At 39.2% G+C, this 25,445-nt stretch overlaps 1 protein-coding gene across 3 annotated transcripts in view; it reads right to left on the bottom strand.

Annotated features, from left to right (window-relative positions):
• Positions 1-17,852, bottom strand: part of CCDC50 (coiled-coil domain containing 50) — a 66,771-nt gene extending 48,919 nt beyond the window's left edge. Inside the window, exon 1 of one of the 3 annotated variants that reach the window (XM_032630226.1) lies at positions 17,340-17,852. In XM_032630226.1, coding sequence (XP_032486117.1) covers positions 17,340-17,388 — 49 coding nt within the window. In that variant the 5' untranslated portion in view covers positions 17,389-17,852. The remainder of the gene's footprint in view (positions 1-17,339) is intronic. The other 2 variants (XM_032630224.1, XM_032630225.1) reach the window with 2 other exon arrangements.
• Between the last annotated feature and the right edge of the window lie 7,593 nt (positions 17,853-25,445).

Below are 25,445 nucleotides of genomic sequence, written 5' to 3'. Positions count from 1 at the left end.
TGATCTTCCTGAGAACCAAAGCAATCAGGGAAATATGAAAAGCTGTTCAGTTCTCATTATTGTAAAGGAGAAATAACACCAGTTCCTGACTGGAGAGAAATGTTTTACTAGTACCAAACACGAAAGCAAGTTCAGCCACCATGTTGGAACTTAAGTAGAAAACACTGAGTTATATAATGTACTTCTCAATAGTTCAAGCATGAGTTTTAAACACGTGTCTACATACACACAAACATATGCACACACCTTCAACAAAAGAACAAGACTGAGCTCAGTAAGGAGACATTTTAAAAAGCAAAACAACTGATTTAATCCCAACATTTAACTCTGATGCAATTTATCAAAATAGGTTCCTGAGCTTTTGTTTTCCCCTCATCCCCCCAATTCAAAGTTAAATGAAAGCCCCAGTAACCCAAACCACTTGTTTGGCAAGGAGATATATTATAGCTAACCACAGACACACTAGATTGCAGGCAAGTGGGTTTTGAAAATGCTGAGATAATATAAGTCCTCAAATCAGAAGTACTACTTTAATATCACAGACCATCTGCATCATTATCAGAGACCACAGAGTAACTGGGTAACTTATTGGAAAAGTGAAAATGGCTGAGTCAGAAATTTCCATCGGACAGGGTAAAAGACTGAGGGTGAGAGGAATACTGAAAAAGGGAAGGAAGGTAGCAGGGTGGAAACAGCAGTTTTTACTCATCCTGGTAGAACTGCTGGATAGAGATAAGACTTTCCATTAGGAAATATCTGACTCAAGTTTTCATAAATGATTAAAAATACCCACAAACACAAACCACCTCACAAGCTTCCTGGGCTACAGGCATAAACTTTATGGACTGGTGCTTTGAAGCCAAACCTTTTTGTGTTGGCAGTAACAGAAGAAAAAAGTTACCCAAGGAAAATCACAACTCTCCAAAACCCCAAGTGAGGTGCATTCACATGGTCCAATGTTGGATGGAACACATATTAGAAAAGACTGCCCTAAACTGAAGCAAATCTGTATGTTCTATCCATCCATCATTATTCTACCCACTAGGGTCACAAAAATTTTTTTCACACTATATATGGTAGCCACTAGTCACACATAGCTATCCTTTAAATTAACCAAAATTAAATTATAAAAATTCAGTTCCTCAGTCTCACTAAAAACATTTTCAGTGCTAAATAGCCTTATGAGGCTGGTGCTTACCATTATGGACAGTGAGGGATACAGAGTATTTCCACCTTCACAAAAGTTCTGTTGGACAACACTGCCCTAAACAATAATCACAGTATGACAGAAAGGACAGTGTCAATTTAGACAACCGGACCACTCAGCAGCATTTAAAACCATTTTAATCATGTGTGTGTGTGAGAGAGAGAGAATGCATATTTATATTTTAACCAACAGATATAACTCGCTTTGCCAGTATGGACAACCAATATATTTTTAGCCTTGTAGTAGCTACTGATTTAACTTCAGAGTACATTATTTCTCCTATGCTTCTTTTTTCTCAGCCTTAAGGTGATGGTAGTTTTGCTAACCTCAGCCGGTTGAAAAGAATAAGAGTTGTTGTACATCTATCAAGTAACCACTGTGCAGATACAGTCACAGAAACAAAGTGAACAAACATCCTCTTGGAAAGGAAAGTGAGCTGTTAATTCAATATAGTTAAGGGAATTCGATTCTGTGAAGTACAGCTACTACTGAATAACCTACCAGATCTCTAATACTTTACAGATCATTTACCAAAGAACTGTGGATTCTCATTAGCAAATTATGCATTTGTGAATTTCAATTGGCATGTAAAATTAAACTGATCATAATCAGAGGAGTCTTCTCCTAAAAGTACTGTCTTTGGTGCCTTCCTTTAAGAACAATTACATTTTACATGGGTGTTCCACTTCAGAACAATTCAGGAATATATGAATTTACACAGCAGCTAAATACGTAATTACTCTTACTATCATAAAAATGATTAAAAGGGAAGCACTCCTGCTTTAAAATGATTCAGTTGATTTCTAAATAGATTTATAAAATTTCATAATTAAACATAGAAAGATGACTATCAAAGTTACACTTAGGAAAAAATGAAACTCTTAAACAGTGTTAGAATTCTGTAGTACACTGCACAGAGCATTGGTAACGAGATACTCAGTGAATACTTACTGCATACAGAGGTACTACGGTATAACCAAGGGTACGCTTACCTAGATTCTAATCCTGGCTCTAACACTCACTAGATGAATAATCTTGAACAAATTAATATCACTTACATTTGCTCCCCTGTAATATGAGAGTAATAATAACAACTGTAAGTACTTAAGCACTGCAGGAAATTTTCTTTTTTAAAAAAGGTACTCACAAATTATTCTGATGGAGATAAACCTTCTATGTAGAAAACAACAGACCACTGATAACCACAGGGGTCCTCAAAAGGGTAAAAACCCTTAGACAAGCAGTAGCAGACAATTTTTTTCAAAGCAATTTTCCACTATGAATATCCTGGTAGTAAAAATTTCTTTCTTTTATTTTCACCCCATGTATCCCTAGAGAAACTCCGACCTTCTGTCCCTCTATTTGAATGGCACTTTTCCTGGCACTTAAGCCCACAAATGGTTTGGCAGCCCTCAAGTGGTTTGGTTTCTCTGTTTGCCTTAGCCTAGAAAGAAAAGCCACCCATCTCCTTAAACCTCGGTAGGATAAACCCAGTCATGCCCATTAAAACCCAAAAGATCACATCAAGCCAACTTAAGTACAAGTTTACACCAAGGGAAGAAAAACCATTTTGGTTTATTGGCTTCATATGACAAGTTTCCTTAAGTACTAGCTACTGCAAGTTCTATTTATCTTTGAACTTTCAACTTCTCTTCTGCAAGTAGATACTTTAGCTAGCACTTTCTTTCTTATTAGGATTAGTAAACTCATTTCGATTTCAAAAGATTGAGAGTACAGTAATACTCAAAATTTAAAAAAAAACAAACTTAAAAAATTGCTCATGGGATAAGCAGGTATGGGAAAAATATTCTCTTACAATCTTGTTCCCATAAAGCAAATTGCAACAGTCACAGTTCCACTGTGGTAACCATTTGTCAGAACTCTACACTCATTTCCAGTAATCTTGGATAATGTAAATCTGAAAGTATGCACATAAAATAAATGGGCAAGTCTTGAGATTTCTGGAATTCTACTCTGATATGCTGCCGTATGCTCAATAATTGGTCATGTTTACTGACTAGATTGTGTTTTTCTAAAAGGTATCTTGAGATCATGGGTACATTCCTAAGATCAACTCAGTTTTTACACTTACTAGGGGAATGCCTCCCCAGAAGACCAGGAGATTTCTCTTACAAGCAGGCTTACATTAAATGCAGATTTTGTCTCCTAGAAATACTCTGTACAGAAGAAGGTAATGACCCAACAGCAAACTGGAAAAAACAGGCCTGTGTTCCAAAGTACACCCAGAAACCTCCTAAGCAGGTAACAGGGAGTTGTGCATAGATTTTAAGAAGGGATTCTGTCAACCACTTTGGTTCTCCATGTAGTTCATCAGAGGGGATATTTTACTTTATTTCTTTTCTTTTTGAGAAGGAAACCTGTATTCACCTTAGTGGTATTTAAGTTAGATGTGAACTTTTGATGGTTCTCTATTACCAAAGAAGGTTGGACACTCAGTGCTATGGGAAGAGAGAAGCAAAAACTGAAGTTTAGTAATAAACTCCAATAAGAAAGAAGCTGAGATGTCTTCAACGATACAAAAGTGAACAGAGTACATAAAATGGCATGATGGTTCTGATTTGGATTTTGCCTAATGTTTAAAGAGTATTTCAGAGAAGGAAAAACAACTTTGGAGCTACACAGATCAGGATTCAAAATTGCTTTCTTATTGGCTAAAAGATCTTAGGCAAGTTATTTGATCTCTTTGAGCTTCAGGTTCCTCATCTGCAAAATGAGGATAAATGTTGTGAGGACTAAATTAGGTAAGTGAAGGGCCAAAGAAAACACCTGTCACTCAGTAAAAGGAAGTTCAAGAAACGGAACTTCCAATTATTACTGGCATCATCAGAGTTAATGAATTCTTATAATTAGTTCTTTTCTATTAAGTACTTCTTTTAGTCAGGTCCCACTAAGTCCCTGATTAACACAGATATATCACTTCTGTAGTATAGAATCTATAATGGAATAAGCAATCACTACTTCCTCTTATGAATGTATGGAAATGTTTCCTGGCAAGGAATTACAATATAATCAACAGTTGACTACATTTCAATAGCTCTTTCTAACTTCATATGTTTTCCCATGAGGGAGAACATGTTTCCTATATGTATGCATTGTGGGCCTGAGTTAAAAGGAAATCAATGTGTCTAGAATGTTTAATAAGCTCCACCACCCCAAACTTTTTTCAGTTGAATGTCCAGGATTAGAAAGCAAAGTAGAATTCTATGTGAAAGTCATGTAATTATAGTTTACTAAAATAGAAGAATCATCAAAGTATCACCATTAAGAATGGTAGGAGAGTAGACTGTTGAGAAGAAGTGCAGCCATCAAAATCTAAACAAAATATTAACATGTAAATTTAAAATACAGCATGCCTAAAACCAGATGAATTTTCCTAATTTCTGTTCCTTGAATACGCTAGTAAAAGCTTTCTGCCAAATCCACATGGCATTTTGGCATCTTACTATAAGAAATATAGATATCTCTTTCCCAATTTATAGAAATATAATGGCCTTATTGTAGCATATAAGGAACAAACAGGTTGAGTAAAAACAGCCCAGTTCTTCATTCCAGATACCGGTCAGAATTTTAGTTCTGCCTCTGTCAGCAGCTCACCAAGTGACCTTTGACAAGTCACTTTCCAAATCAGAACTTCAGTGTCCTGACCTATAAGGAAACAGTCCAAATTATTTTTAAGAACTCCTCCCACTTAGATATAAGGTAGTATGAAATTTAGTTGATTCAGTATAAGTAATATATATTTGTCTCTTGGATACAGGCACATCATCTAAAATGTCATAACCACAGCCTATATAAAAGACTATCCATACAGGATGACTGTTATGCTAACTTTCTCCTGTACCAAATATTGCTTTCTTCATTGCTGTTGTTGGTTTTATCATTTCTACCATACAAAATGGCAAACATCTGCTTTTATCCATCATATTTTATGTATAGTAGCCTTAACCACCAATAAATCTTAAAATAACCTTTTTGCTCAATCTAGTGACTTATAAAAAGGTAGACTTATCCTGTCTCAACTAGCAGTTCTCACAGAGCCTTCAGTATCATGGTAAAATGAGACCATGTTATCATTCATTCACTGTCCAATGAACGCAATTGTGGACTGTACTATTTACTAAAAGGTTAACCTGGGGCCCAATGAACAGAGCACAGCCTGGGAAAGTGAACACCCTCAATATTCAGAAGTCTTCTTGAAGATCACCAAATTTAAGTTCAACTACAATGTGTTCTAAATGCCTTGGATTTCTCTATGTATGTATTGTTACTGAAACTGGCTTCAGTATAGTATATTTGGTTATCCTATAGTATATTTGGTTGTCATGTAATTCCCCTGAAGAGGAAGTGAAAGAAAATCAGGGGCAGCCTGCATCTGTGAACAGGAAGACAAGCTGTCCAAACACCTTTCTGCTCTAGAGGATTGATTCACTTGTCTCACTTGTTTTTTAAGAATTCAAAGTCATTTTGATGATTTTTAAAAACTGCTATAATATCTACTTAGAAGTATAAATTGGTTTTTGTAGCACTGCATGTTTTTAAAACAGTGTTAACTTCTAATACACCACATGAAACTGAAAGAGACTACGCAGTATGCCCTAATTTAGAAAACCATCCTAAAATATGTATGAATTAAACGTATCCACCCCCAAAACAAAAATTCTTGAGCTCTTTTGCTCACGCTTTCCCACCCTCTCTTGATCATAAACCATACCAGGTTTATAATCTGTACATTCATCTTTTTAGTTTCCAACTCAAAATATTCAGATTCTTCACAATCAGGAACTCTATAACCAAGAACTTAAAAAATACATGTTACATGTGACCTGTTTAGTTAAAACTTTGTAAGAACTTTGACCCCTTTACCTAAAAATAAATCTAAAGGAGAAAACAGTAAACATAAAAAGTCTGAATAGAATCCAATACCATCTAAGAAACTAATTGGATCCTTTAGTAACAGCAACAAAATGATACCATATCACAATCCTGGAAAATGTACCCACTTGAACAAGGTCTTACTTAACTAAAATCAATCCGTAAACAGGTAAGATCATTGCTTCCAAAGGAGCCTACTATGTGTTTTGGCCTTGAGTTAACCTTAACGCCAATCAGTCCCCTACAGACATGTGAGAGATGGGGAAATTTCATGCAACAAAAAGTAAAAGTGATTGCTTCTAATCCTCTATTCCTATCCCAGTGAATTCATGCAAATGATCATAGCCCTTATTCTAGTGTCATTAGTTCAGTTAGCTCAGGTCAGTCTGCCCACTGAACATAAGCTGTCAGATACTCTGACAAGTTTTCTGGAGTATCTCCTATGGGTAAGGATCCCCAAGTAGTACTGAGATCAGTCAGCTACCAGTCTTGTCTTGATGGAGAGCTTTCAGACCAATACAGAGGATGAGACATGTTGCTTAAGGAAGTAAGTTAAAAAGATACACAGGAAAGAAACAGGGTAGACTTAACTGAGAATCAGCATTTGAGCTGGGCCTGAGGAGGTAGTGAGAGGATAGAAATATGCTATATTTAGATAGTATAGAAGGAAATACCATGCAGAGGATTAGGGCTCAAATAACCATGGTCTGGAAAAAGGAAAAGTTGGAGTATTTTAGGGTAACTTGAACAGTAATATCACTGAGACTGAATGTATAACACTGCATTTTGCAAAATACTTTCATATCCATTTCTTCAATTAACTCTCATGGAAAGTCCATATATTAGACACAGTAAATATTATCTCCAATAAACAAATAAGGAAAGTGAAGCTTAGAGATACTGAGTGTTTTTTCTGAGTCCTTACATCAAATAAGTAGGAAAGATGAGATGTGAAACCAAGGCTTAACAAGTCTAGATTCAAAGTACTTCCCCTTTCCAAAGAAGTCAGTCTGCTTAAGTTAAATTTTATACAAGCTTCCTTTCAATCTGGACAAATTATTTAATGTATCAGTAAACAAGAGCAAATACTGCAAAATAATTCTAGGAGGAGCTCAATTACTTAAAAGATACACAGCAGAAATGCACAGAGTAGAATGGTAGCCTCCTACTCTATTTAAGGTGAAGAAAATGATACTTATATTACATACTGCCAAGTAAGTAGGAATCAGAAATGTGTGCATTTCTTACCTCCCTTCAATTACACAAATCTTTTCAACACCCATTCTCCACATTCAGAGGGAATAAATGGGGAGAACCAATAAACAGGAAACAAAAAGAAAACTAACTAATTAACAGTAGAATTTTAGGGGCTTCCCTGGTGGCGCAGTGGTTCAGAGTCTGCCTGCCGATGCAGGGGACGCAGGTTCGTGCCCTGGTCCAGGAAGATCCCACATGCCGCGGAGCGGCTGGGCCTGTGGGCCATGGCCGCTGAGCCTGCGCATCCGGAGCCTGTGCTCCACAACGGGAGAGGCCACAACAGTGAGAGGCCCGCGTAACAAAAAAGTAGAATTTTCGGAAACCCACATATGAAGAGCTAAATGAAAACTTAATTATTCCTACTACCTCCAATTGAGCAGATTTCACTTAGTAATCAATTATGAAATAGAAAACACATTAAGAACCTCAAGATAGTATACGGGAAACAGGTACCCTTCAGGTTTTAAGTGTCAACAAAAACTTTACATTTCATATCTAGAAAGGGTTTTTTAACAAGGACCTTGCTTACTCATCATATCCAGCTGCCTGTGGTATTTCAGCAATGTGTCTTGCAGTTGTGTGGTCACCAGCATACACCTATTCTGGTAAAATTATTAGGATCACCCTTTTTACTCACAAAGTGTCTGGGTTTGGCCTATAAATTATTTGGCAGCACTGCCTTTAAGCCTCAGTAATTATCCTATTTTGGGGGAGCCTGAGTGCCACTGCAACCAAGTTCCTGGAATTCAGGGATGTTAAAAGCACAGTAAACTGGAGTCTATCAATAATAGCTCCCCAGCCATCTTCTAAACCTTCAGCTTGTCCCTTCCAATATACACACATAGCCAAAATGATCTTTCAAACATTAGCTCTGTGGAGTTTTAATGGGGTAACTTACAAGGGGAAAAGAAAAGAAGAAATGCTTCATGGGTACACTAAAGCCCAGTTTAAAATAATGAGGTCTGACCATGGAAAACTGGGAAAACAACAGAAACAGACATGGCAAGTTAGGGAAAACAACAGAAGCAGACATGGCAAGTTAGAGTCCAGCAATCACTGACAGGATAAGGAACCGTTTGTAAGCAAAGCCAGAAAGTGATCTGTAAATGCAGACACTGAGAGTGCATAGTCCTTTCCAAAATAGCTGCTGGCAGATGTCAGGCCAATCTCAACGTGCAGATGAGAGGATATGAATCTTAATCAAGTCCCTTGTTTCTCTTCCTCTACTTCTGGTTTCCCATCTAGACATTAAAAACGTTTTGAAAGTATTTGCCAACCCTGACATTCTGTATTTTGCTGAATTTCATAATATGAAAGACAAAGCTAATATTTTAAAGTATTTGGTGGGAAGTGCTACTCAAAAATTAGTGAATTTAATACCTAAAGTGAATCATGGACTCCTCTATATAGTCAATAGGCAAAAAAAATTTGTTGATGGGGAGGCAATGAAGAGGGAAAGATATCCTTGTAAGTCATTCGTGCTTTTACTATATGCAGTTAAAAGTCCTGGAGTAATGCTAATGGAAAGTGACTCAGTCTTTATGACTCATTAGAAAAATAAAAGCCAAGAAAGTCCAGTGGGGACTCCCCTGGTGTTTGGTCATTGAGAAGCTGTATCAGGACTAGAAATGCCCATCACACACTAGGCCTTCAAAGTTTAGTGGTAAATCAACCTAGGTACTTCTGATACAAGTATCCAAGAAGACAAAGTGGCACTTCATTCACGCAAATGTTTGTAACATGTTTTGAAGACAGCCAGTAACAAGTAACAAGCTAAGAATCATAAGCAAACTTTTTAGAAGTTGAACTTGTTTACTCATGCACTTCACTCATGAAAGCCCCACAGATCCTTACTCAGAGCTGGCATATGGATTATTCTCACTTTACATAAGATTTCTACCTTGATAATCAATTGTGAAGTCCCTAGAAATTTATATGGAGAGCACATTTTCTTCTTAAAAAGAAGTAAAATAAAAATCAGGATGTAAGCCTGTATTTTTAAGTCACTACAAAAATAAAACATGCTACACGAGTTCAGCCAATAATAGTCCCCAACCGGGCACCACTATAATTAAAGAAAAGTTTTGATAAATGTTCATAGTGATAACTGAAATATCAAAAAAGATTAAATAGGGAAGTTTTTAAAACGGTTTCACTGAAATGGTCCCAAAGAAATTATTGTTTTCTACAAAGTACCAGATAGTAAAGAATTTAAGCTTTGCTGATCATAGTCTCTGTTATAATGACACTCATCTCATCATTTGCAGCGTGAAGGCAGCCACAGACAATATGTAAACAAATGAGCAAAGTTATGTTCCAATAAAACTTTAGGCATTGAAATTTGAATTCCATATAATTTTTACCTGTCACAAAACATTCTTCTTCCTCTTTTTTTTAATCATTAAAAAATGTAAAGACTGTCTTCAGCTCACTTGTATAAAAACAAGCGGTGGCCCATAGGCCATAGTTTGCAAACCCCTATCTTAGAGGAACTAATTTCAATTACTAAAAGGAAAAAAAAAAAAATGCTGCCCATTCTTTAACCCTGATAAAGAAATGAGTTGCCAATGCAAAAGCTTAAAAAAATCAGAGTAGGGTAGGATCAATCCCTGCATTAGGGTGGCCACAGTATTCTTAGTCATATGTTCCAAATGTCTATTGTAAGTCCAAGAATATAATCTAGATATAAAAAACTACAGATTCCTGGGACCATCTCCAAGAGATTCAGCTGATATCAAGTTGGGCAGGAATATGCTTACAGCAAAGCTCCCCACATCATCCTAATGTTGCAGCAAGGTTTAAAGACCACCAACATTTTCAAAATATCTATCTGATAAAAGACTTGAATTCAGAATATGTAAAGAACCCTCAAAACTCAATAAAAAGAAAACAGTCTGATTTGTTTTTAAAGGCAAAGCTTAGAACACACACTCCTTCAACAAACGATATGAGAATAGGAAATAAGCACAAGAGGCTCCAATCATTAGTCATTAGAGAAATGCAAATTAAAGCCACATAAGATGATATTACACTGTTAAAATTTAGATCACACAGCTACGAAACAACAAAACCAGAATTTAAACCCTTAAAAAAAATAGTTAAAAATTTAAAAAAATATATCTCGACAATGTAAAGTGCAGACAAGGATGCAGAGCAATTGGAGCTCACATACGTTGCTTGTGGGAATGCAAAACGGTACAGGCCACTTTGAAAAAGTTTGGCAGTTCCTTATAAAGCTAAACATACATTCACCATATGACCCAGTAATCCTACCCCAGGTGCTTACCCAAGAGAAATGAAAACATGTTCACCCCAAAAAAAACCTGTATACAAATGTTTACAGAGACTATTTATAACCACCAAAAGTGAAAACACCCCAACGTTCGTCAACCAGTGAATGGATAAGCAAATGGTGCTACAGCCGTACACTGGAACTCAGCAATAAAAAAGAACAAAATTACTGATGCACACATGATATCAGATGTATTATGGTAAGCGAAAGAAGCCAAACTCAAAAAGCAACTTATTGGATGATCCCATGTATATGACATTTTTGTAAAGGCAAAACTATAGGGAAAGCAAACACACCAGCAGTTGGTGGAGGCGGGGAAAAGGGTGGAGCAGTCTGGGGGTTATGTAACTGTTCTGTATCTTGATTGCTGTGGTGGGTACAAGACTATACATTTGTCAAAACTCAGAACTGCATACTAAGAAGGATGCGTTTTTACTGTACGTGAATTATACATCAATGAATTTGACTAAAAAGAAAAAAACACTGATATACAACAAGCAAGACTGGTTTTAGATTGGTTCTAGTTTATCAGAAAGTTTTCAATGCTTTTATGTCAGTGTATGGTTACCAACTATTATATGAAGACCTACATATCTTAATGTGTGTGTGTTTATGTGTTTTAATGATAATAATGACCAAAAAAATAGTTCTTTTGAGTGTGCATGTTTGTTGTGTCCTTTTAAATGTAGTATCTAGAAACTCTTTTGTACTGGTTTCTAAATTCAAACATCTGGGAATAAATAGTCTAAATAATCCCCAAGGTATATAAGACCAATGATCCTTTGTAGGTCTTATTTAGGATCTAGGGTATCCTAATTTTACAGGTTTGAAGCACAGGACACTTTTAAACAGGTCATCAGTTAAAAACATTAATCCAACAGCCCTTCCAGTGGCTACATCTGAAACTGCAAATGTAGCTGTGATAAGGTTTATTTTTTTCCCCTTATAGGTCAGGGTAGTTAATTTTAAAATACACTCCTGTACTTAGAAAACTGGGATTTCAAGCAGAGTTTACTTAAGTTTTATGGTATCACACTGCTTTTTGTTACTGAGGCAAAAATTCATTTATCTCAATCAAAACTCCTATGTTCCTGAAAAGAATTAGAGAAAAAAACATAGCCTATGGCTTTCTTTATTTCCCTAATATGTTTAAACTTCTTAAAATGTCCAAGCCTCTAAACATTAGCCCCTTCAGCTGAGTGTACCAGAGAAGAAATGCATTTTCTAGGTAGAAAAAAACACTGAGGCAGGAGTATGACCTCCTGTAGTTCACCCAGTAATTCATTTGCTGAATCGAAATAAAAACCTAAAAAAAAAAGCTTTTAATTAAAAAATAAAATGAAACCTATGTTAACTCATTAACATTCATATCAAACATTGTCCCTAAAATAAGTTGAGAAAAATCTCTGGAATTGTTTTGTCATTCATTATTTTTATTCCACTGTTTTAAATGACAGTATTAACGGAATACATGAGGAATGATTCTTATGCATCTACAGAATAATTTAAAAGAAAGAGAAGAAGAGTGAGAGGGAACAAAGGAAGAGAGAGGAAGGGAGGAGACAGGAAAGGAAGGGAAGGTGGGAAAGGAGAGAGCAGGGAAGACTGAGCTGTGTGAATACTCAGTTTTGAACTTTTCTAAGTCTAGGCCCCATGTGACAATTTTTAGATACTTAGCCTCAGCGGTTTGATACAACCCACTCTCCCATCCTGGCTCTCAGATTTTCATCTGGAAAATCTGGCTGGCCTAGATCAGTGGTTTTTAATGCTTTCTACTCTGAGATCCTTTTTTAAAAATAGCAATTAACTTTACAGTTTCCCACAAGGGAGAAGTTGTCCTTTATGTACTTGTTAGTTTAAAAAAAAAAAAAAAAAAAAGCATTTCTCAAATCATTAAGATAATCTTTATTTTACAATTAACAGCTATTTCATTTTTTAAAAATCACTGATTCATTTAAGAAGGTACTGCATACCTGCATATAGCAATAAACTGAAAGATGTTTTTTTCCCTTATGTGAGAGGCATTCTGGATGCACGTACGGAATTTCAAGGGCTCTTTACAACAACTCCTTGAATTCTACAGGACTGCCTCTCCACCACAGCGAAGATCAGAGAAGAAAAAACATTAGAAAAATAGATTAAAAGTTTTTATAAAGTTAATAGCGGCACTAAGATACATGATGCCCATGGTTAAAAGGCATTATCTCTGCCCTTTAAGAGCTTATGCTCTGAGGACTTTCCTCACAGTGGTTAAGAATCCGCCTGCTAGGGCTTCCCTGGTGGCGCAGTGGTTGGGAGTCCGCCTGCCGATGCAGGGGACACGGGTTCGTGCCCCGGTCCATGGAGGGGCTGGGCCCGTGGGCCATGGCCACTGAGCCTGCGCGTCCGGAGACTGCGCAATGGGAGAGGCCACAACAGTGAGCGGCCCGCATACGGCCAAAAACAAAAAAAGAATCCGCCTGCTAATGCAGGGGACAAAGGTTCGAATCCTGGTCCGGGAAGATCCCACATGCCGCAGAGCAACTAAGCCCACCTGCCACAACTACTGAAGCCCGTGCGCCTAGAGCCCGTGCTCCACAACAAGAGAAGCCGCTGCAATGAGAAGCCCGTGCACAGCAACAAAGAGTAGCCCCTGCTCGCTGCAACCACAGAGAGCCTGCTCGCAGCAACAAAGACCCAACACAGCCAAAAATAAATAAAAATAAACTTATAAAATAAATAAATAAATAAAATACAAAAAAAAGAGCTTATGCTCTGAGAAGGAATATGAAATTATGCCAGAGATAGGATTCCTAAACTAAAAGGGAGCATCTAGTATTCATGATTTACTCATTCATTCATTCACACATTCAAATATTTGCTGCATCTTTGCTGGCTATGTGAAAGACCTGAAGCCAGATGAGGGTAAGGAAAAGCAAGACACAAACCTCCTAACTCAAGATGTAGCCGTGGTCTCATTAAAAGACAATAACAACAACAAAAAAAAACTGCTGTGGAATTTTGCAGAAAACAGAAAGTGAGTTTGCCCTGGAGCCAGATAATGCACCTCTCAGAGATCACCATCGCATTAGGTACCTAGTGTGCGTGTGATATGCTTTAGATCTCTGGGACTACTTGGTTTACTCACTGCACCAGACATAATTTTGTATTCTTCCCCTTAAAGTTCTGGATTTACGCCATTAACTTAATTTACCCCATTATGCCACTGGGGTGTCCTGGACCTAAAATGAATCAGTGCTTTCTAGGCATACTTCTGAAAATGTATTAACTTTTGTCTTTCACGAAAGAAAAAGGATTTGCTCTCAGAATAGCTAGCTACCTTTATTTCAAGAAACGTCTCTACCAAGTGCACCAATTTCAGACGCTAATCGTGACTGCATTCAGGTGCACACGTGCCTGCACACACACACAGAGTTAACTAACTTTGGAGACGGTGGAAACTTCCAGTTGAAGGACAGTAAGGATATATAACACATAATAAAATTTCTTACTGCTTAAAGGAAAGAAAGAAGAAGGTTAGCCCTGGTAGAAGATGGGAGGGTTGATACATAAGTGCTCAATGGCTAAAAGTGGGAAAACGCTAATGACTAAAAAACTGCAAAGGAGTTAATAAACTTTAAAGGGTCTAGAAATGGCTTTGATGGACAGGCTACAGCACTCAGACCAAAACTTGAAGATAACGTGAAACCTCTGTTAGGTGGGGGAAAGGGCAAGATTAGTGATTGGTGAGCAATTAAAACTAAGTAGAAAGATGGGAATCAGACTGCAGAGAGCAAAAAAAAGTGGGGAGTCTGGATTGTGGTTTCAGAAAGAAGATTCAGCGAAGAAGCTAAAATTTACCAAAACTCTAAGCTTGTTAACTAATGAAAAGTGCTCTTTTTTGGGGGGGCGGGAGCTCTGATCTAAACTAAAAAACTTTCGGAATATTGTTGGAACCTTTGTCTATTTGAGAATACCTTTGTCTAGCATTCACAAATTGCATGATGCATTTGAGTTACACATCTACTGATAAAAAGTGGCTGAGAATTATTTCCAATCTTGTGGCAAAGAACCTCAAATGTTTCAGAAGAAATAAAGCATTACTACCAAACAATGGCAACAGTATTTCCATTACAAAAAGTATTTAGATGTTCCAAATATGGTTTTAAACCAGAAATAATGATGTGTGTTGACATTTAGTTAGACTTAATTCTTTTCACTGCATAAGAACTCACACATGTCCCTTTGTCTCCTATTTTAAGAGAGATTTCCCAAAGTAAAAATACTGCTGTAGTTATTTTTTTCAAAGGTCTGTCCAAATGTTGAATATCTTTGGCCATCTTAAAACTAAATAAGCAAGCATTCGATTTTAACCTAGAAAAAAAAAGTTTTCAAATAGTCTCTTTCCCTGATGTCAGCTGCTACCCATGACCTCTGTTGAGAAGTTCACAACAAAAGTCCCAGGGCTCCCCATCCTCTCCTAAAGAAAAGGGCAGTGGGAAAGCACAGACATCCACTGCATTATTCTTCTCAATCTCTATTGGAATCTACCCCATGATCCCAAATTGTAATTGTATATAAAGGTTTAGATTGATAGGAGAAGTAGAGGAGACAGATTTTTAAAACTGGAGTTTAAAAATCTGTGCCAGAATATTAAGTGAATTATTGCTAAACTTCCTTTTCAAACTGAGTTGGAGTTTCAGTATTAAAAAGTCTCAATGTTTGTGTATGTTTTACCCAATCATGGACACCAACTTTATTTTCTTTAATTAGGGTCCAGAAACATCGTTAGGGAGCAACTGGCCATAATTAAGAGTTATATTAGGGAAAGATACACTTTATTCGATGTGAATACTTCCCAGATCAAAAACCACACCACCATTAGCACATTCCTAGTATAGCGTATCACTTCCTTTGATGATCTTTGAACTAGAAAAATCAGATGCTTACATAGACAATAATCTTCTCAACAATTTCGGACCACCTTCAAAGTAAATCAATACTTAATTCTAACTTAATGAAACAGCCACAGAAATGTCCTTACCACTTTACCATATCATGTAAACCCGACTGCCAAACACCATGTTGTGCAAAATAAAAGCAATCCAAATGTGTTAAACTCCGGAGTTTAGCAATGGAAAAATTTTGCATTTACAGATGGAAAGTGTTTGTTGAAACCCTTAAGAAAGAATATACTAGAATAAACCATTCATGTCTCGGTTAGAAACCAGAAGACCTAAGAGTAATATAAATGCATACACAGAAAGTGAGTTTCAAGTTTGTTTCAGGTCACTGACATACAGGGAGCTGGGTAAAATCTTAGCACTACCTGACTAATACTTTACATATTAAGGTTGTTTTCTCTCTCGCTCTCTCTCTCTCTCTCTCTCATACCAGAAAGGTTAAGGACAATCTCAAAGACCTGGACTTCCAAAGTGTAAATTTGCCTTTCCTATCACTCAGGCTCCAGACTTGACAGTGTTAAGAAAAGTTCATTTACATATGAATGCCAGAATCTTCACCAAAGCCAGGTTAGGAACTGAAAGGTTGAAAAACACTATTTGATAAAAATCTCAGGCCTAAACTCTTAACATCCTTCAGGAACAACAGGACAGGCCCAGCCCAATTAAAAATTCTACATAAAATCGCCTAGTGTTTGGAACTCTGGGACATAAAGTAGGCAAGCTTTCTTCGGATTCTGGGGTCAGCCTGAGCACCCACAAGCCCCTTTGAATCAAATCAGGTTGGCAATGAAACACGCAGTTCCAAGAAAGCAAAGATTCTTATTTTCAATTCCATATTCCCAAGACAACTAAGACCACAAGAGTCAGCTGAAACAAATAACATCCACTACAAAGACAATCTCTGCAAGCCCGGATAGCACTCTGGGACTTCCATGCTTCCCAAGGTCAAAATAACAGCCAAAGATCACTAAAGATTAAGGCGATCCAGCACCCAAGACCTCAGTTGAAAAAAAAAAAAAAAATACTAGGTCTGGATGAAGACGAGGAACAAGAATTCAGTGGGCTACTTGCTAGAACCCAAGCCAGACCAATACTAATCAATCTTGATTTTTCTGGACCTCAATATACGGAGCCAGTAAAAATCAAGGTCACAGTGAGTCCCCTGCTCCCCTTTGCTTAGTGCTTTTTGTGAGAAAATGCTCATTTATAGCAGCTTCCCATCCGCTGCTCGCGCTGGGCAGTGCCCAGACTAAACTTTTAACCCTGGAGGAAGGTGGGAAAGTCAGCCAGCCAGACGCAGGGCTAGGAAAAGTAGACAGAAGAAGGGAGAGTCAAGTTTCAAAACAAAGGCTCCACAAGGAACTGAACGTCAACTCTTCCCCACTTCCTAGCCTTCAAGTTAGCTAGACTGGGCCTGAATTTTTAGGACACAGCTCCCAGCTCTGGAGCATTCACTAAGGGCATTTCTTTTCAAGAGAACCTTTGCACAACCACTTGATGAGGGTGGTGCTGACCTCTCTGCCACAATTTCCTTACGCAGGAGAAAACTGAGGCTCAGAACGAAAGTGACTTGCCCAAGGTCCCACAGCAGAGCCTGAATTCAATTCCCTCCCGGCCACGGCGGGCCGGCACCAGATGGGCGCCGAGCAAGCGCCGCTGGGGACGCCGAGACGACGCCCCCGCCGGGAGGGACGCCGGGTTGGGAGCCGGAGGGGCCCCGGCGCGCGCTCCACGGCCCGGCCCCTACCTTCCTTGACTCCCGGCAGCTTGGATTGGTCGATGGTGACTTCAGCCATGTTGGCCCGGGCTCCGGGCTGCGCTTCGCCTCCCGCTTCCCGGCGGCCGTCGGCACCGAGCGCGGCCCGGAGCGCAGCAGGAGCAGCAGCAGCGCCCGACCCGGCGCAAAGTCAGTCCTGCAGCGCGCGCGGGCCCGGAGGACAGAGCGGGCCGCCGGGCAAAGACTGGCGACAAAGGCGGCGGGAGACGGGCCCCGGCGCAGCAGGCTGGCGGCCCAGCTGCCCCGCCGCAGCCACCTGCTCCCGCGCCCCCGGCCCAGATCGATACCAAATACCCGGAGCCCGGAAATGGACCCAGGCCGGCCAGTACGGAGGGAGAGAGGAGACAGAAAGGCCGGCGGGCGGGCAGGCGGGCCTGGGTGGGGAGGGGGAGGGGAACTGCAGGTCTGTAACCGCAATTGCGAGCGGCTGGCGAGTGCAGATCGGCTCCCGCGGCCGCCTCCCTGCTGTCTCCTTTGTGCCGAGTGACGCGCGCCCGAGGCTGGGGCCCGGCGGTGCCCCCGCCCCCGCGCCCTGCCTCCCTCTCGACGAAGGGTCGTGTCTGTCGGTGTGGGGCTTTGTGTCCCGAAGGCTTCCTCAAAAAGGCCGCACGGGCCCCCCAGAACACAGTCGTTACTGTCTCCGGTGTAGTCCCCATTCTGTGAGCTGTTTCCACAGGATGCTTTTCTGTGAGACTGGCGCTCTCGGGCACTCTTTGCCTCCTGGGATTAGAGGAAAGGTAATACATGGGCGTTAAAAACCTCTACTACAACTTACAGAACTAAAGAGCAGCTGATCAAAATCTGGACCAGTTAGGAGAAGAGAGTGTTCACAATCAGCCGGGGGAACTGAGTCATTCATTCATCAGAAATGCATGAATGTCTACCAAGTGTGATTTTTAGGTTCTGAGGGTGGTAACAACGTGTGTCAGACATCTCTCTCTTCTGGCATGTCACACATTGCTCTATAATTGTGACATTTTTATCTCCTCGAAATAGACAGCATCTCCTGTCTGCATCTCCTGGCAACAGAATTCTCCCTCCCTATGGGAAGCCCTCCTCAGGAGGGCCTCCTCTCACAAGCTTGTACAACCAGAGAACCTCTCCACCATCAGCAAGCTTCCTCCCTCATCCACATACATTCATCTAAGGATGGGTGTGTGACCGAGACAGGTCAAGCAGAATACTTCTCTGGGGTTATTATATAAAGAAGGACAGATAAGCATTCTATTTCTTGTGGGGAGGGTTTGCTCTTCCTAGTAGACAATGAAGCCAAACTGAAGACACAAACCACAATAGCAAACCAGCTGATCCCTGGAGCAGCTGGGATTCCTGCTGCTCTGCATTCTGGGATTTACCACCAGCATCCTCTCAATTTAAGCTAGTAATTTTACTATCTTAAACTAGTAAAAGTTGATTTTCTGTCACTCACAGCTCAGAGTCACAGTATGAGAGGCCATATGTAGGAGGTTTTATTTGGACTTGACATTGACTAAGGCCAGAGAAAAATTAAGAAAGATTTTCTAGGCCAGAGGGTGGCAAACCGTGGCCCATAGGCCAAATCCAGCCCACTGAATTTGAATGACTGCTTTTTATGTGTTTAAATGATTACATTTAAGTGGTTACAGAAATAACATAATATTTTCAATTTTGCCTCTTAGGACTCAAATTATAAAATATTTACTCTTGGACCATTTTCAGAAAAGGTTAGACAACCCTATTACTAGGCAGAAAGAACACCCAGTAAATTAAATGTGTAAATAGAAAGGAAGTACTATTAGAAAGGTAGTTTTGTGAGGATTTTTAACTTGCCTGCCTCCTGTGACTTTTTTTTTTAACTTCCTGTGGTCATAGAGAATATTTATAATAGCACTATTGTCTGTTTCCCTCCCCAAAACCCATTGTCTTCACTGCTCTGTCATGCTCTGCCCTCGGAGGCTGACATTTATAAATACGTCACCAGGGCCTCCTTGCCCTGTGGCTTCTTCCTTTTGAGTTAGACAAACGCACAGCACTGGCAGAAGATCAAAAAAGGGAGGAGAGAAATATCAGGGTGTGTATTACACCCCTTTCCTTTATGCTAGGCCAAAATTTTGGTCATACTGTGTCCCTCTGACTACAATGCCTGTCTAGAGCCCTCCTTCCCATTGTTCCAGCTCTCATGGGTCTCTAATAATACCATTTCTTTCCAGTACCCCTTCAGGCCTAGGATAGTAATGGCTTCACTGCTGTTCCCTTAACCATACCCACGCCTTGGTAAGTAGTCCCTGCATTTTATTCTTTCCAGTTAAACCGTTTTGAGTGTGACTTCTGTTTCTTGCCTAGGCTCTGACTAATATGGTTAAGATATGCCAAAGGGTCATTGCTTTGTTTTCCTTAAAAATATCTACATTTCTTATGATCTTCATAAGATCATAAGCCATATTGATCTATTCATATGATCTCCACTTCCTATTCTCTCATTCTTTCTTGAACTTATTCCAATCATACTTTTTAGCCTCACCGCTCCAAAAACAGCTGTTTTTATTAGAATTAACGATGACCTCCATATTGCCAAATCCAGTGGTCAATTCTCAGCCCTCCTCCTATTGGCTATTACCATGTAATAGATATGATTCTATTCATCTTCTTGAAACATTTTTTTGTTTTTGTTTTTGTATTTTTGCTTATCTCATTTAGCTCCCAAGACAGTTCTACACCACTAGCCGCTTTGTTCAAAAATTATCCAAACCAATGAAAGCTCATTTTGATGGTTCTTCTGGATAGTGGTATCTGCCAGTTATTGGAGATAGTTATAGGCTAGCAGCTCCACCCAAATTGTTTCTACTAGGTTACAAAAAAAGTATGTCCAAATTCATATATATACACATTTATTAGCACATAGGTACAAAGTCATAAAACCTGCTCTGCAAACTTAATACAGTCCCAATTCTTTATCCTTTTATAGGGTCTAACTACACAGTCCATAAAAGATTTGTGCAAACACAGCCATAATTTTGGAATCATGCGTTGGGTATCGTTGCACAGATTAAAGGCTGAAAGGCTCTCTTGGTTCTTATACACTCTTCAAACAAGAGTGGGGAATTTCTTTAAAATATTTCAGTCAATCCACATATCTACATATTTCAAGTGCCCCCGATTTTAAATGCATTTCTAATATTCACTAAGTTATGCTATAAAAGTTCTGTTATTAATCTAAGATTTTAAAAAATAGCTTAAGTTCTCATAATTTTCTTTAGAGTGTAGCCTTCTGGTAAAATCCTAGGTTACCACACCTGCAGTTTGTATTCCTAGTTAGGCAACTGACCACCCCTAGAATGTACACCAAAACTAAACACACACACACACACACACACACACACACACACACACACACACACTCCTATATCACATTCTTTGGGGGTTCCTCCCAATTTCCTAGACCTTTAGTTATTTATTTTTTTGGTGGCCACACCATAAGGCATGCGGGATCTTAGTTCCTGGACCAGGGATCAAACCCGAGCTCCCTGCAGTGGAAGCACAGTGTCCTAACCACTGGACCGCCAGGGAAGTCCCTTCCTAGACCTTTAAATGCTGGAGTGTTTCAGACAGCACTTCAGTTCTCAAACGATTCCTTCCTAACTATTCTTACTACTTTGGGTAATTCATTCAGTCACTTTGCTTTAATTATTAACTCTTGGGTAAATGAAATTGCCAATATGGAACCATTTTGACTGACAATTAATATGGTTCAACCTAATATTCTGACAACTCCAAAATTTATATTTTCAACCCAAACTCTCCCGTGAGTTCCATATTCATGTATCCTACTGCATATGTTTCATATTCATTCAAAGGTTTAATTGGCTGTGGTGTCAAATACTGTTGAAAAAATAAGGGCAACAAGGACTGGGAAAGAGGACTTTTGATTTGACATCTCGGTTATTCACAAGGAAAGAGCAATTGTAGAGTTGAGAGCCAGTAACCAGATTACAAAGTTTAAAAAATGAATGAGGGTGTTCAGTAAAGATGGTGGATTGAACCTATGTATCTAATTCATTCTCTCCTGAAAACCCACTAAAGCCACACTCCCATTGAAATATCAATCAATTTTTAAATTTTTTATTGAGTTATAGTTTATCTACAATATTATATGTTACCAGTGTACAATGTAGTGATTCACAATTTTTAAAGGTTATACTCCATTTATAGTTATTATAAATATTGGCTATATTCCTCCTGTTGTACAATATATCCCTGTAGCTTATTGTATACCTAATAGTTTGTAGCTCTTAATTCCCCACCCCGATGTTGCCCCTCCCCCCCTCCACTGGTAACCACTAGATTGTTCTCTATATCTGCTGAATCACCTACATTTTATAATACAAGTCAGAGAATGTCACTCCTTTGTACTTAAATCTCTAGTGGTATCTCATCTTTAGAATACAATCCAAAGTGCTTACCATAATCTGCTAGAATCACCCCTAGCACTCTGATTTCATTTCCTTCCTCTTGTACCCTAACTCACTGGCCTTCTCTCACCCTGGCATCTTGCCCTTCCTCCTTGATTTTCCTCCTAGGCCGTGCATATTCTTGCGACAGGACCTTTCACTTAACTGGTCCCTCTTCCTGGAAAGCCTTCACCCCACCCCACCCCTTGCCAAACAACCTCATGATGTGCTTCCCCAATTTCATTCAAGTATCTATTCAAATGCCACCTTCTCAGAGAGACATTTCCTGACCTTATCTAAAATAGTAATCCAATCCCTGTCATTCCATATCTTGTCTCTTTTTTCTCTCCACGTCAGTTAGTTATTCCTGCAGATATTATTTGTTTATTTATTATGTCTGTCCAGTCTAGTAAGAGGATTGGAACTTTGCCTATGTGAATTTTTACTGTGTCCTAAGTACATAGAATAGTGTTGGCACATAATAGCTGTTCACAAAATATGTATTGAATACATTGTTGAATAAAGCATTTGGTAAAGAAGTATTAAAGCAGATCATGACCGTGCTGATCAAACAATATTTTTGAAAGTAAATTTTTTAATGTTTTTAAAAACTGAGTTTTAAGAAAAAAACTAGACCTTACTAGATAGTAGACATCATTAAAAAAAAGTTGGAGAAACAACTGGGTTAAAAAGACAGAAATCTTGGGCTTCCCTGGTGGCACAGTGGTTGAGCGTCCGCTTGCCGATGTGACGGGACACGGGTTCATGCCCCGGTCGGGGAAGATCCCACATGCCGCGGAGCAGCTGGGCCCGTGAGCCATGGCCGCTGAGGCTGTGCATAAAGACAGAAATCTCATTTTGCCAAGAGGAAACGTTAGCTTATATACCACCATGTCCTGAAGTCTAACTTTTGTTTACAGGGTATTTATTTGTTACATATAAATACATTTCCAGTGTGAAAAAATAAGGAAAATAAAAAATAAGTATGGATACCACTGTCATTTGGGAGATTTTTCATGACTACCACGAGAGTGCAGGCAAGAGACAGTAATGAAGAAAGTGAGTCTATATGGAGCCAGAGCAAGGGATTCTTATCCAAGAGACTTGGCAGGGACTAAGGTAGGATGTCAACAGTCTTCATATCCAGGGATATTAAGCACACTGGCATAGGTTCTGACTTGTGCAAGAAGGATCATGATCTAATACAGAGCTAAAGCAAGATTCAACAGTGTGAGCTATGTTAAAAGGTTTCTAACCTCTGGGGGACAAATACCTGTATGCTGGAGTTACTTTCATAAGTTCCACTAATTTTTATATATATATATATATATGTGTGTGTGTGTGTGTGTGTGTGTGTGTGTGTGTGTATGTATGTATATATAAGGAATTATCTGCAAATTGCATAAATTATAAATCTCTCATAAAGCATATTTCTAGTTTTTAAATGAACTCAAGTGCATTTGTGATTCATATACAAAAATTTATTTACAAATGTTACTAAGATCAGCATAGCTTTCTGTGATTATGTACTTTTTTCAACCAAAGGTGACTAAAAAATATTATGTATGGAGGAAGGTCTTAATTAAAAGGAGATCTTCAACCTAGAAAAGATTGGAATCCACTCTTAAAGATGAACCACATAGTCAGTTTTTCTCCAGGAGACCCATAATTTAGGAATCTTCTTTCCACGTGTTATTTTCCCCATGATACCTATAACTAAAAGGGCAGGACTATAAATTCAAATTGAGAGAAGGAAACAGGATGAACCTGTGTAACTCAAGCTGTCAGCAGTGTAATGGTCTTAGTAGATTCTTGGATAAACACATCTAGGGAATTCCTGTCCTATAACACATTTATGAGATTTTTCATTATTTTGCTTGGCTCTATGTGGAGAATGCTTGAAGTATGAAAGCTGTTCAGTGCTAGAGAGAGCTGTACTAAAGATATAAAAATATGCATAAGAAGTTTACACATTGATTACAGTGGCTACCTCTGAGCGGTGGGAGAAGGGGAAAGAATAATGGATGCAGGAAACTGTGAGTAGTAGATTACATTTGCAAAAATGACCACAATATTGATTCCTATCACATGCCCTCTTGCACTATGATGTTGTAGAGCTCCATCAAAACATAGAGTCCAGGGGCTTCCCTGGTGGCGCAGTGGTTGAGAATCTGCCTGCCAATGCAGGGGACATGGGTTCGAGCCCTGGTCTGGGAAGATCCCACATGCCGCGGAGCAACTGGGCCCGTGAGCCACAATTACTGAGCCTGCGCGTCTGGGGCCTGTGCTCCACAACCAGAGAGGCCGCGATAGTGAGAGGTCCGCGCACCGTGATGAAGAGTGGCCCCCACTTGCCGCAAATGGAGAAAGCCCCCGCACAGAAACGAAGACCCAATACAGCCAAAAAAAATAAATTAAAAAAAAAAAAAAAAAAAAAACATAGAGTCCAATTCTCCTCGCATTGAATCTGTGCTGGATCTGTTACTACATTGACCAGTAAAACATGGCAGAAGTAATATTCTGAAACTTGAAAGCTCTGGCATTAAGAAGACTAGGCAATTTCTGTTTTGATGCTCTGAAAGAAGTAAGGTGCCTTGTAAGAAATCTGACTATCCTAATATCTCCTTGCTGTGAGAAGCTCAACTAGCCATGTGGAGAGGCTATCTGTAAGGGAATAAAGATCCCCAGCCTGAACCCCTAGTGGAGCTCCCAAATGACAGCCAACACCAAGAGGATTGCCAAGCATTTTGGATATGGATCTTCAAAACCCAGCTGAGACATTCTAGATGAAGCCAGGTGGGACAGAGGTAAGCTGTCCTCACTGACCTGAGCCAATTTGTTGAATATTGAACAAAGAAATGAATGTTACTATTTAAAGCTAAGAAGCTGTAGAGTGGTATATTATATAGCAATAAATAACCAAAAAAGTATGTTTCAATTATATCTGTAAAGTTTCAGTTCTTTGAAAAGCCACATATTTGAGACAAATATGGAAAATTTTCCATTTTTTTCTTTACATACAAAATATTACATATTTCATAATTTCAAATTTAAAAGCATATTTATACTTGCACTTCTTGCTAGCATAGAGTAAATCGTTCCAAACATGTCCTCCATCCATAAACAAGTATAAAGCTGGAGAAAATGTATGTGGCAATGTTGACAAGTCCTGGGCTTTAGGGAGTATGATCCCTGAGACAAGAGAAATACATGAAGTGAGCTCCTATGCTCTTATTAACTTTGTAGCTTTGTACAATTTTCCAACTTTTATAAAGGGAGTGGAGTCCAAGCAGAGTCTCTCTGGGGAGGCATAAAGTAGAATACAGGGCTGCTGATACAATTAGAACTTGTGGGGTAGGGGACTGAACAAGCAGGAGCTGCACACAGGAGTTCCCAAGTCCTTGGTCAAAGCCTGCACTGCATATCTGCCAGATGAAACCCTATGAGGCCTAACGGAAAGCAGTTTCCACAGAATAGAGGATGGAATGGGCACTCTAGAGGACACTAGATGCTGGGAAATGTTAAAGACCCACTCAGAGTGGAGAGACCTCATTAACACGTCTGGTATTCAGGTAAGCTACCAAAGAGGCCATAAGTTTTGTGGATAGCCTACCTGCAAAGGATATTCTGTAGCTAACCTAACACAGCC

Source organism: Phocoena sinus, chromosome 4, assembly GCF_008692025.1.
Source record: "Phocoena sinus isolate mPhoSin1 chromosome 4, mPhoSin1.pri, whole genome shotgun sequence".
Classification (NCBI taxonomy): Eukaryota; Metazoa; Chordata; class Mammalia; order Artiodactyla; family Phocoenidae; genus Phocoena; species Phocoena sinus.
Note: the sequence above shows the minus strand (reverse complement) of the source record. Positions and strands in the feature narration are given on the sequence as shown.